The 16142-nt window shown below is 49.8% G+C and overlaps 6 protein-coding genes across 6 annotated transcripts; 3 read left to right on the top strand and 3 right to left on the bottom strand.

Moving 5' to 3' along the window:
* Window positions 1-64: 64 nt before the first annotated feature.
* On the top strand, window positions 65-2876 carry Bathy04g01350 (ATP-dependent RNA helicase DBP4; the record flags this gene model as incomplete). The annotated part of the gene is made up of 2 exons (XM_007513404.1): window positions 65-193; window positions 411-2876. 2 exons carry the CDS (start codon window positions 65-67, stop codon window positions 2874-2876), a joined length of 2595 nt encoding a protein of 864 aa, XP_007513466.1.
* Window positions 2877-2977: 101 nt separating this feature from the next.
* Bathy04g01340 (putative cell division inhibitor) lies at window positions 2978-4180 on the bottom strand (the record flags this gene model as incomplete). The annotated part of the gene is made up of 1 exon (XM_007513478.1): window positions 2978-4180. One exon carries the CDS (start codon window positions 4178-4180, stop codon window positions 2978-2980), a length of 1203 nt encoding a protein of 400 aa, XP_007513540.1.
* A 96-nt stretch (window positions 4181-4276) lies between these two features.
* Bathy04g01330 (predicted protein) lies at window positions 4277-6031 on the top strand (the record flags this gene model as incomplete). The annotated part of the gene is made up of 1 exon (XM_007513684.1): window positions 4277-6031. The coding sequence occupies one exon, from the start codon at window positions 4277-4279 to the stop codon at window positions 6029-6031; it is 1755 nt and encodes a 584-aa protein (XP_007513746.1).
* Window positions 6032-6181: 150 nt separating this feature from the next.
* Bathy04g01320 (unknown protein) lies at window positions 6182-8353 on the bottom strand (the record flags this gene model as incomplete). The annotated part of the gene is made up of 1 exon (XM_007513671.1): window positions 6182-8353. The coding sequence occupies one exon, from the start codon at window positions 8351-8353 to the stop codon at window positions 6182-6184; it is 2172 nt and encodes a 723-aa protein (XP_007513733.1).
* Window positions 8354-8549: 196 nt separating this feature from the next.
* Bathy04g01310 (unknown protein) lies at window positions 8550-10985 on the bottom strand (the record flags this gene model as incomplete). Its single annotated transcript, XM_007513728.1, has 1 exon — window positions 8550-10985. The coding sequence occupies one exon, from the start codon at window positions 10983-10985 to the stop codon at window positions 8550-8552; it is 2436 nt and encodes an 811-aa protein (XP_007513790.1).
* A 756-nt stretch (window positions 10986-11741) lies between these two features.
* Bathy04g01300 (predicted protein) lies at window positions 11742-16091 on the top strand (the record flags this gene model as incomplete). The annotated part of the gene is made up of 1 exon (XM_007513761.1): window positions 11742-16091. One exon carries the CDS (start codon window positions 11742-11744, stop codon window positions 16089-16091), a length of 4350 nt encoding a protein of 1449 aa, XP_007513823.1.
* Between the last annotated feature and the right edge of the window lie 51 nt (window positions 16092-16142).

Genomic DNA, 16142 nt, shown 5'->3' with positions numbered 1-16142 from the left:
CATCATTTTCTCTCCTCCTTTTGCTCTTTTTCCTCATTTTTTCCTTTGCAAAATCATCATCGTCATGACGCAAAGCAACGACCGAAAAAAGAAGAAGACGACGCGTACTCAGAGCGAAGGCAGAGTAAAGCGTCCTCTGGGAAAGTTAGCAATGCAAGACCAAACGATACGGGCGTTGGAGAGGTGCATTGAGGTGAGAAAACTTTACTAATGTTGTTGTCGTTTTGTGGCGCATTTTTGAGCCGCCAAAAACGGGGAAATCTCTCTTTCGGTATTCGCGCGTTATTGCGCTCGCGTTTGTGACAACAACGACGACGTGAACGAGAATAAAAGCACCGCACGAAACGCTCTTTCTTTGTGTGCTCACTTTCGTTCTCTCTCTCTCTCACTCTCATTAATAAAAACGATAGGAAACGAAACCAGAATCCGGTTCCAACCCCTTGGCAATTCCACCACGAAAATCCTCGGACAAAAACACCTCGCATTCCTTAACCGGGGTACGGAAATTTACACATCTCCCACTCTCCCCGGAAACGCAAAAAGCGTTGAGAGAATGCAAGTATAAAGAGATGACGGCGATACAGAGGGCGACGATCCCACACGCGATGAGCGGGCGAGACGTGTTGGGCGCGGCGAAGACGGGGAGCGGGAAGACGCTTTCGTACGTCGTGCCGAGTTTAGAGAGATTGTATAGGATGAAATGGGGGAAGGACGATGGCGTTGGAGCGATATTTATCAGTCCGACGAGAGAGTTGGCGATGCAGATATTCCAGGAGATTGTGAAGGTTGGGGGGAATCATACGTTTAGCGTAGCTTTACTCATCGGCGGAAAGGATTTGGAGAAGGAAAGGAACGCGGTCAACGCGATGAATTTGTTGTGTTGTACTCCCGGGAGATTGTTGCAACACATGGACGAGACGCCGATGTTTGATTGCACAGGATTGCAAGTGTTGGTTTTAGACGAGGCGGATAGGATATTGGACTTAGGTTTTAAGGAGACTTTAGACGCGGTGTTGGCGAATTTGCCGAAAACGAGGCAGACGTTGTTGTTTAGCGCGACGCAGACGAAAAAAGTGAGCGATTTAGCGCGGTTATCGTTGAAAGATCCAGAATTTTTGAGCGTGCACGCAGAATCGGTGAATGCGACGCCGCCAAAGTTGCAACAGATGTATACGACTTGTAAAGTGGAGAAGAAGATTGAAACGTTGTGGGCGTTTGTGAAGTCGCACCCTACGCAGAAAATTTTGGTGTTTTTCTCCTCGTGTAAACAGGTGAAGTTTATCCACGAAATTTTTCGACGAATGCGACCAGGGATCCCGTTGGCGTGCATTCACGGAAGAATGAAACAAACGAGACGCGAGCACGTGTTTTATCAGTTTTGTAACGCGAGAGAGACGGTTTTATTTGCCACAGACGTGGCGTCGAGAGGGTTGGATTTCCCGGCGGTGGATTGGGTCATCCAATGCGATTGCCCGGAAGACGTGCAGACGTACATTCACAGAGTTGGAAGGACGGCTAGGTACACCGCGAGTGGTAAGGCTTTGATCTTGTTGAACGAAGGCAAAGAAGCGACAACGTTTCCAGAATTGTTGGAGCAAGCAAAAATCCCAATTAAATCTATCAAAATGAACCCAAAATCGAGAGTGAAAGGTATAAGTTCGAGCGTCCAAGGGTTGTTGTCAAAAGATAACGATTTGAAGTATTTATCGCAAAGAGCGTTGGTGTGTTACCTGCGCTCGGTGTTTTTACAGAAGAATAAAGACGTGTTTGACGTTTCCGAGATTGACGTAGAGGCGCTGTCGCAGAGTTTCGGGTTACCGAACGCGCCAAAGGTAAAGTTTTTGAACGCGGCGAGCACCAAGAAGGAGAAGAATAAAGCGAACGATGACAAAAATGGTAACAAAGAAGCTAAGAAAAGTAGAGAACTTTCAGACGACGACGACAACGACGACGACTCGGAAATTTCTTCTGAGCGCTCGGACGATGAGGAGGAGGAGGAGATGGATTCTTCGGGAGGTGAAGAAGATGACGCTTCCTCCTCTTCGTCGTCTGAATCAGAGGAAGAAGACAATTCATCAGATTCAGACTCGGACGAGCGCATGAAAACCTCAGCGGGTGTTCTCAAGCGTACCGGCGGGGGTCGATTCAAATTAAAGGCTGGGGGCGACTCGGACGACGACGACGACGACGCCAACATCGAAGATGACTTTTTACAAGTCCGACGCAAAGACCACGCGTTGGCCGACGACACCGAGGAAGAGGAGAAAGAATTAGCGATCGCGGCAAACGCAGAGAGTGAAAAGATTCGCCAAAAAGCATTGAAAGGGAAACTCCGTATTGGTAAATCAGGTTCCATAGCTTCCGTAGCTGGCTCAGAAAAACGCATCGTGTTCAAAGAGGACGGCACCGCCTCGAAACCGCTCGAAGCGTTGGGCGAAGACGCTAAATTCTTTGCCAAGAGCACGGCGGCGAACGACGATGCTTTGCGCGAGGCGGTCAAGATGCGCATGAAAAAGGTAGCGGAAGAGCGGAAGACCGCCGATTACGCCGATCGTGGACGCGAAAAAGCGCGATTGCGAGAGATGCGGGCCAAGCGTAAAGTGAAGGATGTCGGCAAAGAAGAGACGAGAGCTTTCTTGGATGTCGGCGGCTCGTCTGGTTCAGATGACGACGACAACGACGACGAAGATGGTTTCGGTGGTCGGAGTGATGACGATGAGGAGGACGAGAAACCGTTCGATGCGCGCGCGTTTAAGTCTGTTAAGCGTTCAGATGCCGCACACGCCGGCATGGGCAGAAGAACAAACTCAGACGACGAGGAAGAAGAAAACATAGAAGAAAAAGCAATGCGTTTATTGAACGAGAAGCTCGGTTAGAAAAGAAGAACAAACGCGGCGTGAAAACCACATTTTTTTAGCGGCATAGTTTTGTGTAGTAAAAGTATAGAGCAGAATAGCATTTACTAACGAAAGGATTATTACGGTCCATTCACGATTGCGTCGAGCGCGCTGTTCACGTCAGAATACTTGAACTGGTACCCTTTCTCCATCGTCTTCTCCGGAACCACTTTTTGCCCGTCCAAAACCACCGTCGCCCCTTCGCCTAACAATACTCTCACCGCCAACCCCGGAGCTGGCAACCAGTTCGGTCTGTTTGTCGCTTTCGCGATCGCTTCACACAGACCGTTCATCGTCGTCGGTTCGGGAGCGACGCCGTTGACCACGCCTTTGAATTTCTTCGGATTCTTCAACGCCATAATCATGATATCCACTAAATCCTCCCTATGAATCCAACTCACCCATTGCGTGCCACTCCCGACTGGACCTCCGGAATACAAATAGAACAAAGGTAAGATTTTCCCCAACGCACCTCCTCCTTTCTCCAACACCACTCCGGTTCTCACCACGGTCACGTTCGTCTTCGCCTTGTTCGCCGCCTTCTCCCACTTCTCGCACAAACTCGCCAAAAAGTCCCCGCCTGGTCCTCTCGCTTCCGTCCACGCCTCGTCCTTCCTCGTCGTCCCGTAATACCCAACCGCAGACGCGCTCACTAAACTCGGTCTCTCTTTTTCCGGCAACTTGTTAATCGCGTCTGCGATTCTATTCGTGCACCCCAATCGGCTGTTGACGAGCGTCTCTTTATACTTTTTATCCCATCGCGTCGCCACGGGAGCGCCTGCTAAATTCACCACGCCATCGCACCCTCGAATCGCTTCCGTCCACTCCAACTTCCCAGTAATCGTTTCCCATTTGTATACGGAGACGTTTGGATTGAACGCGGATTTCAGACCGAGCGCCAGTCTCGCCCGTACCTTGTTGCTCTTGTTGGTTAACACTCTCACCTTGGTGCCTTCGTTTAACAATTTTTCCGTCAACTTTCTGCCGACGAACCCGGTCGCGCCGGAGATGGCCACCGTTGTTAAAGGTGCTTCTCGTTCATTTTGGTTACTTTTACTCGTATTCGTCGTCGTCGTCGCACTCGTCGTCTCGGAGGTCTCCTCGTCCGCCTTCGCCGCTGATTTTGCTGATGATGACGTGCGACGCATCCGCTTCCGATGCGTCCCCGACGACGACGAAGACAACGAAGAAGAAGAAGCACAAAAACGTCCGTGTTTCAAAGTATTGTTCCTCCTCGCGCGAAGAATCGAAGGCGACGAAAACGATGCGCCGCTGCTCGACATCATCATCATCATCATCATCGCGTAGTGTGTAAGTCTCTCACGTCTCGTGTACGCACAAGAAAAGTGGCGATGTGAATCTTCAGAATTTCCATTCGAATGCTCGCGCAAAAATCACCATCGTCGAACGCGGTAAAAGGAAGCACGAGGACGTCCTCCTCTCTCTCGAAAAGACGACGACAAGAAGGACCGCACGCGTCTTTGTCTTTTTTGTCTTCTTTTCGCGCGACGAGTACGAAGAGGACATCTTCGAAACGTCTTCTTCTCGAGAACGCTTTGAAAGTGTACTCCGGGGAGAAGTCCTTCTCCGGTGTTTCCCGAGACGACGAAGAAGGAAGAAGACGCGAAAAGGCGATTTGGAGGAGAGGGGTGAAAAAGAACGCGGGGTCGAGTCTTTGTGTGCCTCCTTTACGTGCCGCCAACAAGGAAAATGGACAATCTGACTTTGAACGCGCGACGATTTCGGCGAAGACATCGAAAGAGTTTTCGTCGGCAGATTTTGGTGAAGAATGCGTCGGCGTTGGGATGAACGTGGAGTGCGAAATACCGATCGCGGAATGTGACGACGACATGGATGGTCGCGTCGTTTCTCCCGTTCCTGTTCAGTTTAATAAAGGAGAAGGAGAAGAAGGAGATGATCGGTGTGTTGCGAATTCAACGGTTGAAAAGCGGAAGAAAAAGCGAACGATGATGGCGAAAGGCGGCGTCGACTCGACGTCTCGGGACGAGTCGTGCGTCGGCGTCGGGATCGACGCGGAGTGTCCGATTGAAGAAGAAGAAGAAGAACTGTTGTTGTCGTCGTCGATGACGAGAGAGGTGGAGGTGGAAGAGGGCGTTGTCGCCGCCGCTACTGCGAAGAGTGGGAAGCAGAAGCAAGAATTTCCGGCGTTGTTTTACGTCGCGCCGTTCTTTCTCTGGGGGACGAGCATGGTCTCGATGAAGGAGGTGCTGCCGCTCACTTCGCCGATGTTTGTCGCGACGGTGAGGTTGATTCCAGCCGGTTTGATTCTCATTTTGTGGGCCGTGTCAAAGAATAGAAAGTTTCCGAAGAATGCGAAAGGGTGGTTGGCGGTGTCGTTGTTCGCGTTAGTCGATGGGGCTATGTTTCAAGGGTGTTTAGCGGAAGGGTTGGCGAAGACGAGCGCCGGGTTGGGATCGGTCATCATCGATTCGCAGCCGCTGACCGTGGCAATTTTGGCGTCGATTTTCTTTGGCGAGACGTTAGGTGCGGCTGGTATTGGTGGGTTAGCGTTAGGCGTGGTTGGTTTGTCGCTGTTGGAGATACCGAGCGAGACTTTAGCTGGGTTCATGAGTAAGAGTAGTAGCGGCGGTGGCGCGGATGGGGGAAGCGCGAGCACTTTTTTACAGTCGTTCGCGGCGCACCCGTTTGACTCTGGAGAGTTTTGGATGCTTCTCGCAGCACAAAGCATGGCAGTTGGAACCGTCATGGTTCGCTGGGTCGTTAAATACGTCGATCCAGTCATGGCGACTGGGTTACACATGTTTCTCGGCGGCATTCCTCTGTTGATATATTCGCTCGTCTCTGAACGGGACGTGTACGAAAACATCTTCGGTGACGGGGGGGGTGCTTTAGGTATCGCGGACGGCGCGAATTTGCTCTACGCCTCCGTGTTTGGCGGCGCGTTGGCGTACTCCCTGTTCTTCTACTTCGCCAGTTCTGGAAACTTGACGAAATTGTCTAGTTTAACGTTCTTAACGCCCGTTTTTGCCGTCGTCGGCGGCTATTTCGCGCTCGGCGAAACGTTGGACGCGCAACAACTCGTCGGCGCCGCAGTGACGCTCGGCGGGATTTATTTAGTCAACAAGAACGCTGGAGGTAACGACGGCTCGTGATGTGCGATATGTGATGAAATTAGATTAATTGTTTAGATTTGCGCTTTGATGTTGTCAGTAGTTTTAGAAAATAAGAAGTACGTATTTACAGGTTTTCTTTCCTTTTCTCGATGCATTGCACTTAATTGAACACGCATACGAAAATTTTGCTCATCTGCGCAACACGAAGTGGTTTCTGTAAAAGTTCGATCGGACCGGGTCGGTGACGAGACATCGCCTGAGCGACTTCAACGCGTTTACGGGCGATTCGTTTGCGTTCAAACTCGTCGTCATTTCTGGTGTCAAGGTCGTCGAGGACGGATTTGTCGCGCTTGGGAGTTCCTCGTCTTTTTCTTTTTCGAGTCGAAAGGCTTTGACTTGCGCGGCGCTCAGTTTCGCGCTCACTTTCAATCGTCTAAATGCGTTCAGTTCTCGTTCGAACTGCGCCGCTTCGGTGTCTGCTCTAGGATTGGTAAAGTCGTTCCGGCTTTCGCTTGACGCTATTTTTGCCTCGTAATCGCGTTTAGTGAGCGCGTTCATTTGATGGATTTTCTTCTCGGATTCTTCTAGGAACGCTCGACGCAACTCGCCTTCGCAAGCGAGAAGGGTAGGTCGGGACATTTTTTTCATGAGCGAGAAGAGACCTAGGACGTAGTTCATGGCTGCTTCCGAGTCTGGCGCGTAGACGTTATCCTCTCCAAACCCTCGCAATACGTTTTCGTACTGTTCCCTACTCGTTTCTTTTGCAAGATTGTGGAACGAAGTCAAGTCAAATCCAAGAACGTCTTCCATGATCACCGCGGCATCGTACGCGAGAAAATGTTCAGGAGTAAAACGAGGTCCAGGTGTACACCAAACGCTGTAATCGGCACCTATACACGCGTAAATATTTCTAATACCTTCGACGACATCTACTGATCCTTCGCCTGATTCATCCATCGCACGGTCTTCGCTCGTTTCTCGCGTGATCATCTCGACGCCTTTCTCTTCAATGCTCGAGGCGTCGCTGAAAATCGAATTCGTACTCGTCTCGTCGTCTTTTCTACCCACCGCCCATTTCAAATGTTCCGAATTGTTCCATCCGCTGATCGTATTCGACTCATTCTCTCTTTCGTCAACAATCATAAACTTCGCGTAGTTCATTCGCGCCGTCCACGCGGAATTATTCCTCGGATCTTTCCTTACGCACATCTCGGTTGCGTAGAACACGTCCAACCAGACGTTTGGATCGATATTTTTCGCAATCCAAACGTAATGCGTCCACGCGTGAATGTTTTTCAACCCGTCGTCGCCAAATAGTATGACATTTTCGACGAAATATTTTGAACGAATAGCCGCACCGGAACGCATTTGGTCGTTGAAATGATGTAAGAATGGTCCGTCGCAATTCACGTTCGATTGAAAGAAAAACGCCCGTCGGCGATAGCTGTGTTGATCCAAGAGAGAGGTTTCCATACGAAATTGTCGGTCGTCTAAGGTTGCTATTTGACGAAGGTGGTTCCAAACCTGGTAATTTTTTGGATTTCTCGACGCCATCGCCTCGGCAAACGCGTACTCTTCGTCTAAAATGTCGTACTTTGTTCGAGGGAAAATTTCTCTCACCTTTTCGCAACACTCGCGAAGGCGCTCGATGTAATCTCGTCGGTAATTGGCACCAGTCAAAGCTTTTAAACCGCCTTCATACGTCCCGTGTTGCCAGAACAACGACGTCGTCGGGAGCTCCTCTTCAACAGCTTCCTCGTCGCTCCTCCTCTCCTCCTCCATCCTCTCCAACACCTTTCTCGTCAACGCGCCGCTTCGAAACTTTGCGAGCGTCTCCGCCGAGTACCAAATCAACGGCGAATCGATGCTACGGAAATACTCTCTCGCTTCATCCACACGCGTTTCATCCACGCCTAAATCTATCAACTCTTCTCTAAATCTATTCATTTCTTCCGCACTCGCGACTAAACGTTCAATCTTCTCCTTCCTTTCCCGGTCGCTTCGCCAAAGCTTTCCTTTCGTCGCCTCAAAGAATCGGTTTTCATTTTTTACATCTTCTTCTCCTCCCGTCTTCGTCTGAATCGTCGTCCCATTCCCGGCGAACGCGTGGAACATAAATTTCACGCATCGCAAGCGAAACCACCACACGGTGTACTCCGCCGCGTTTCGCGATAAGAGCTTCTCCGTCAGCAAGAGCGACTGCGCATTTTTCAAATCTTTCCCCAAACACTCGAGTGAAAAGAGTTTCCAATCGGAACAGAAATCGGAGTTTCCACGGATACAGGCGACGTTTTTGTTCCTTTTCTTTTGGTGGACAAAATCATCTGGTTCTGTTTCTTCTTCTTCGACTGTGCGCGGCATGACCCGTTCGAGAAAGAGAGAGAAAGAGAGAGAGAAAAAGGAAGGAACGTGGCAAAGAATTATGAGGAGGTTGTTGAGAAAGAAAATATCTTCTTCTTCGTCTCAAAAAAATGTGTGTGTGCATGGATGTTGTACTATTACAAAACTCTCTCTCGCGAGAAGAGCTTCTTCTTTTATCTTTTATCCTTCTCCTCATTCACTGAGGTTGTTGGTTGTTGTCGTCTTCGTTCGCTTTTGTGTCCTTCTTCGCTTTCTTACTCGGCGAATCCGTCGTCGCCGGTGGCGTTTTGGTCGTCGTATTTTCTTCGACTCCGTTGTTCGAAGGCGCGCCAGTCTTCTCGGGCTCTGTTCTTTTACCCATCTGCGTCTCATCCTCTGCACCATCCGGTACGGGGTACTCGTCCGCGCGAAAACCAGGCTTTGCGCCCGTTTTGCACTTATCGAAACACGATTTGCAGCATAACGCCCCCGCGAGCCTTCCGTGCGTCGCGGGCACGCGTCTGGTCAGTAGCGTCGTAAAAAAAGCCAGTTTACCGTCGATAGACGCGCACAACCCGTCCTTGGTGAATACACACTCCTTCCCTATGGAGCGGATTTTCACGTAACACGCGTCGCAGCATGTTTTCCCAGCGTATTTGGCGTATTGCGGGTTACCTTTCGGAACGTGGTACTTCAACTGCGTGTAGTTCACCTCGACGCCTTTTTTCTCGGCGTTCACGAGGTGCTGACACTCTCCGGTGTCAAAGAACACGCACCTTTCGTTTAGCGCTTTGCACTTGTAATGGCACGCTTCGCAACACAGCTCGCCCGGATATTTCGCGTTCTTCTTCGGCACGCGATACTTCAACTGCTTGTACACCAAAGGGATGTTCTTTCTTTCACACGATTTTGCAAACGTGCACGTTCCTTCCTTGGCGAACGCGCACATTTGTCCCATCGCTTTGCACCGTCGATAACACGTATCGCAACAGCGTTCGCCGGCAAATTCAGGGACCGTTTCGGGAACTCGATACGACAAGACCTTATACGCCAAAGGCTCTGTCTCATCGTCGTACAAATCTTTTCGTTTCAATTGCGAGCAGGTTCCGTCTTTGTGAAACGCGCATCGTACGCCTTTCGTCTTCAAGTGGTAATGACACGGTTCGCAACACCGTTGCCCGGCGAACAGCGGGTGCGTCGACGGGACTAAATACTTCAACTTGTTGAACTGTATGTTCTCCACGCCGCGTTTCAGGCAGTTTTTGTAGTACACACACGTATCGTCTTGCGTGAACGCGCACTTTAACCCGCTCGTTTTGATCTTGTAATGACACGATTCGCAACACGGCTCGCCCGCGTGCGAATCGTGGTTCTTCGGGACCCTGTAACTCAATTTCGCGTACTTCACCGGCACATCTTTCCGTTTACAGTTGTCCGCAAACCTGCACCCTTCGTCAACAAATGCGCACATCGAGTTTGCCGCTTTAACTCGATAATAACACGTTTGACAACAAAGCTTCCCAACGTACTTCCCCGCCACCTTTGGTACTCTCAAATTCAACTTGCTGTACTTCACCTCCTTCCCTCTCTTCGCACATCCGATGGCAAACGTGCACGTTCCGTCTTGACTAAACGCACACACCGGCTCTAACCCGGTTTCTGGATCAATGTACGGCATTTTCTTTCTCCCTCGTTTCCCTTTTTGCGGTTTCTGCGCGGCAGCGTTGAACGGATATATGCGAGCGCCCGGATGCGTGCTATTCGCCATCATCAACTCCGGATTCGACAACATCGCCTGTTGCTGCGCTTGTTGCTGCAACAGCAAGAACTGCGCTTGTTGCGATTGTAACTGCTGATGCACAATCTCTTGCTGCCTCGCCAACGCGGCCGCGTACGGAATATCGTCGTTGATCGTGCTCAAAGCCCCGTACGCTTGCTGCTGTTGCCGCAACCGCTGCATATACTGCTGCTGTATCTGTTGTTCGTGCATTTGTTTTTGTACCCGCAGCAAGTGCTGCTCCGTCTTTTCTTGTTGTCGTTGTACTTGCTGCTTGAGTTGTTCGGCATACGTCGCCGAGCCAAAAGTGGTCGATGGAAGCGCGGCGATGTCCTCCTCTACCCCTTCGCCGTGTGTGCTCCTCCCGAAAACCTCTCCCGCCTTATCCTCTTCCTTTTCGTCGTCGTCGTCGTCGTCGTCGTCGTCGTTCTCATCAAGAATCACCCTCCTCTCTTCCTCTGTCTCTAAGCGCTCCCGCTGCGTCCCCGCGACCACGCCCAACGCCTCCGCCAGCGCTCGTCGCGTCGCCTCGTGCGAATTTTCCAACGTTTTCACCAACCGCAGGACGTTATTCGTATTTCGGTCCTCTACCTTTTCGTCGTCGTCGTCGTCGTCGAGAACATCATCGTTAAAGTTCGTCATTACCGTTGGCGAAAGTTTCGTCGCATTTTTTTCCTCCTCCTCTTCTTCTTCCTTGTTTTTTACTGCTCTCAAAAACAATTTCGCGACGGCTTCGTGGTTGATTTTTTTTACTTCTCCTCCTTCTCCAACTCTTCTCGGAAGAGGGGTAAAATTCGTCGTCTCGTCGTCCTTGTTGAGAAGTAACTTTTCGAGATCGATCCCGGATCGTTTCGGCGCTGACTTTTGTCTCGGCATTCACAAAGCTTCCTTTTTAGGGAGACAAAAAAAGGACTTCTCGACCGGGTTATTAAGTTGTTGCGGACGACGAAATTCTCCCTCTCTTTCCGAGTTTTGTCTTTCTTTTCAAAGGGTGTCGCGCTTTTTACGCAGTCGTCGTCCAAAGTTAAACGCGACTAAAAAGTCTTTAATCCCTTCTTTGATTTTGTTTTTCCGAATAGGTAAAAGGAGAGGGGACTTTGTCGCGAATAAAAGAGCGCTTTGAGTACGCGTCGTCGTGCTCTGACGTTTTTTCCGCCCCAAGTCTAAAACTTATAAAAAGGGCGGAGCTTTTTGAACGAATTTTCAATACCGCTGATGTTTTTTCTCGCTCTCTTCTCACTTTTCCTGATCGTGTTTTTTGCAGTCACCGTCAAATATTCTTTCGCTTCTGCACTCGCCCAAATTCCTCGTTCTTCTTCTTCGTCTTCGTCTCTTTCTCTCTTCTTTCTAGACGACGGAGACGGACACCAACAACACAAAACCACCACCCTAATTTGGGACGATGATTTTTGTGAGAGAAGAAATAGTAAGGGGGCAAAAGTTAAGAAAAATCGCGGATTTTTAACACCCTAAATACACCCTTTTCTGTTTTCTTTTCTTTTTCGTTTCGCATCAGTTTTCTGTCAGTTGTTGCCTTTTTGCATTTACATTTAGTGCCGTCCTCCCTACTCTCTCTCTCTCTCTCTCAAAAAAGAAGAAATGCAAAAAGCGGTGAAATGCGCGTCTTCGAAAATGTCGCTGTCTTCTTCTTTCTCAAAGAGGAGTTTACTTTGTGCGACGCAGAGGAGGCGTTTTTGTGGGAGAAGAAGAAGAAATTTTTCGAGAATTGGATTGGCGGCACCGAGACCATCATCGTTTTCATTTTCATTTTCATCATCCGACGACGACTCTCAGAAGAAAGAGTCGAACGACGACGACAACAAAAACGCGGATGATTTCGACGATTCAGACGACGAAAAGAAGAATAACAACGTTACCATCATTAAAACTGCGCTCAGATTCGACGTCGTGGCGAAACTCAAGCCAGGAGAAACGCTCAAAATTGTCGGGTCGATTCCTGAGCTCGGAAATTGGGATTGTGAAAATGGGTTGGCGTTAGCGTGGTCGGAAAATCACCGGTGGAAAGGCTCGATTGAAATTGAACGATTGATTTTTGGAAGTCATCATCACGAAAATGGTGGTGATACGTTTGAAGAGGAAAAGGAGAAGGATTTTCGAGCTCCCCGCGCGGCGGCGATGGACGAACCGGCGACGATGAAGTGCGTGATTGAGAAAAAGAAGAGGAATAATGAAGGTGATGATAACGAGGAAGGTGATGACGATAACAATAATTACGTGTGGGAGGAAGGGAAGAACAGAGGAGTTGAGTTGTTCTCGTACGACGTCGCGTGTATAAACGGAGAGTTGAGGTACCCGGACGCCACGGTGACGGGAGCGTTTGGCCATCCGGGAGAAACGACGGTGGTTTTCGACGACGCGATGTACGCGAAGAAGATAATGAAGGAAAACGAAAGCGAAGAAGGAAGACGAGAGGCGATGGATGCGGCGGAACGGAGTCGAGAGTGCTTGATAGAGTGGGAGGAGAAACAGGAGAAAGGAGAAGAAGGAAGCCTTACGAGTAGTAGTGGTAGTAGTAGTAGTAGTAGCGGTAGTAGTAGTAGCGGTAGTAGCGACGGCGAGGACGTCGCGAAAGCGCGACACGACGAAGAAGCGGAAGAAGCAGATGACGCGCAAGAAGTATCCGAGATGATTAAAGAAGAAGAAAAAGCAGCAAGAATAAGAAGAAAACGTATCATCGATGAATCGAAGTTCACTCCGTCTGTCGTGCGCGTCGCCAACGTCGACACAATGAACAGCAAATGGCACTTAAAGTTAGAATCAGTCAAAGGTATCGTTGGTTTCAACGTTCCGGAGTTGGACGACGAGAAGCTCGCGACGGCAGCCACGTATTTACGATGGGTCTCCGCGGGTACGATCGAGTGCACGCATCCTGAAGGCGCGATACCTCGCAACGAAACTGAAAACGCTGAAGAGTACAACGAGAAAAGACGAGCGGCGATTGAAGCGCGCTCAATTTTTGCCAGCGTGGAAAAAGTCGAAGGCGAGACGTACCAGTTTGGTCAAAAATTAACCACCTCTGAGGCGAGCTTAGTGAGGCACATCAACCCGTGGTTACCGAGCTTTGACGCGAGGTTTGCTCCGATGGCACCCTTGACAAAAATTCGCGACTTGTGCAACGCCGTCGAAAACGACGACGAACATAAAGACGCCGTGCCGGAATGGTTGAAAACAGAAGTAAAACACTCCATCGAGGGTAACTTGCTCAAAAACTTTGACGCGGACGCGTTAACTGCCACGCGTCGCATCTTGGATAAAGTTCGAAGATTAAACAACACGGACGAAAACGAAGAAGCGTCGATTAATGAAAGCTTTGTGGATGATTTGAACGCGTTCTACGTCGAGTTGAAATCCTTCCTCGGCGGCGGTCAAGTGTTTGAGAGATTAGACGACGTGAGAGATCGATTGGACGACGAAAGTGACGTCATGCAAAGCGTGGCGACGTTGTATTCGGCACATTTTGCCGCGCAATCGGCGCGGATCACCTCCTCGTTTAATACGAGCGGTAGCGGTGGTAGAAACAACAACAATAACTACGATGACGACGATGACGTTAAAAATATCAACGAGAACCGCGGGTGGTTTTCCGAGGAAGGCGAACAAACTTTGAACGCGTTGAGAGCGGCGACGAGAGTTCGCGCGCACTTTTGCTCCGGTCTAGTCACCGGGCTACGCAACGATGCTCCGGATGAAGCGATTAACGAGCGCCATCGATGGCGTCAGTGCGAAACGGCGCTCGAACAGTACGCGTTTTTGAGGTTGGCGGCGATTGAGAAGATGGCGCGAACTTCGAACGTGTACGAGGAGGTTTTGTCTTCCTCTGGTTCGAACGTGGACGCACAGTGGCAACGCATGAGTGAAATCCTCGCCATTGGTTTAAGACACGTTGGGATGAGTGGATATGAGCGACGCGAGTGCGAAACCGTCGCCGCTGAATTGGAAACGTGGTGTAACGTCAAATCTCGCGGGAGTTCAAAGAATAGTCCACCAACTGAATCAATCGAATCGCTTCGAAGACTTCGCGCGAGTTTAAACAGAGCTCGACGCATTGTTGATAGTAAATTGAACTCAATCGTGGAAGGTTTCGCGCTCGCACCGGAAATTTTAGGATACGCGCTCGGATTACCCGAAAACGTTGGCGAAGACCACGTCGAGTTTGCGATTCGCGAAGACGTATCGTTCGAAATTCTCCTGTTATTGAACGCGTGCGAGAAAGCCATTAATGCGGCGATTCACAAAGCAACATCGTCGTTATCATCAGCAAACGAGAATACGAAAACGTTTAAGATTATATCTTCGACTGCGATGGATACCACGAGAACGGATGTGTGTCGCGTAGTCGTCATCGACGGCGCGCTGAACGAAGAGGCGTTGCAACGCGCGACGACGACCAAATCAGGTAGTAGGAAGAAAAACGGTACAGTGCAAAGTGAAAACGATAACTTGTTCGTTGTCGTGCGGAGGAATAGTAACGATGATGCCGCATATCGCGATGAAACTGAATTTGAGTTTGGCGAAGCGTATGCCAATCGCGTTAAATGCGTCGCATTTATTTCGGCATCTTCCTCGTCATCATCTGCCTCAGAAAAGAAGAAGAGAAAGAAGAAAAAGAGCTCGTTATCCTCTAAAGAACCGCAGATGTCAAACGCAACTATCGCTGCTGGCAAAGCGTACGACGAAACGGATATTCTTTATGTGGACAAACTTCTCATGAAAGCGATGAAAACGTCCGCGAGAAATCACGCGAGCATAAAGTATCCCATCGTTTCCACGGACGATACCAACGAGATTGTAAACTTGATGAGCATGGCAAAAGTTGGCCAGCGCGCGATGGTGTCCATCTCGCCTGCTCTCGGTGTCCAAATTTCTGCCCACGATGAAGATGACATTACTTTCGCGAAGACGCCAACTGATCACGAACGATTGGATGCAAACACCATCAAGTGGGAAACCGGCGACGGATGTTTCCTCGCACTCGACGACGCTACACGACAAACGTGCGGTGAAACGGCTCATACGTTTCGCGTGCTCGAGAATGTTGGCATCGTCGTCCCTTTTGGTATGTGCGATATTTTCAACAGGCAAACGTCGCTTGCTGAACGCATCGAGCAGATCGAATCTTACGGCGAAGGTGTGCTTTCCAACGCGGAAGACGAACGACTCGCCGAGCACGCTTGCGATGACATTCAGGAGATTATCAAGAACAATCCTTTACCGGATAAATTCATCGAAAATGCTCTGAAAGGAATCAATAGCGATACTTCCAACGATATAATCGCCGTGTCTGTTTCAGGTTCTTCCAACAACGACGTCGACGATGCCACGCTCGATTTGATGGAGACGCATTGCGAAGCGAACAACTCGCAAGCCGTATCCAAAGCCATCTCGGATATCTGGGCGTCTATTTGGACGATTGAAGCCGTGAAGCGTCGCGCCATGCACAAGATAAAACAGTCCGAGGCGTCCATTGCAGTCGTCGTGCGTCGCGCGAATCATTTCGAAAAAAGCTTTGCCGTTTCGATCGGGGATGATGGCGATGAAATTCGTGAGATTCGATTGCGCGTCGGCCTTCGCGCCTGTCCCCGTTTCGACGAATGCGAGTGGACGATGTCAGCAATTGAAAATTCAGACGATGCGTTCGAAACCGTGACATTCGCCAACATCTCCGAAGCGTCTCGGTCGCGCAAAACTGCCCCGTGGTTCGGTAAAATCACCTCGGAAAGAGTTACGTATAGCCAAGAACCTTTGAGCGTCTCCAAAGACGAACGGGTAAAGGCGTGCGAAAACGTCTTGAAAGTTTGCCGAGATTTTTTGAAGGACAACAAGAACAACAAGAACAACAAGAACGACGACGACGACGACGACGACAAAAATGGCGAAAACGCCGCATCGATAGAAGAACTTCGAGGCGGCTTCGAAGGCGGCAAGTGCATAATATCCTCCGTAAAGTTTCGACGACGATGATTGATAATATCGCGAATATTCACGCGCAGACCGGTAGAAAGAAGAAAATTG

Source organism: Bathycoccus prasinos (genome assembly GCF_002220235.1).
Source record: "Bathycoccus prasinos genomic : Chromosome_4".
Lineage (NCBI taxonomy): Eukaryota > Viridiplantae > Chlorophyta > Mamiellophyceae > Mamiellales > Bathycoccaceae > Bathycoccus > Bathycoccus prasinos.
Note: the sequence above shows the minus strand (reverse complement) of the source record. Positions and strands in the feature narration are given on the sequence as shown.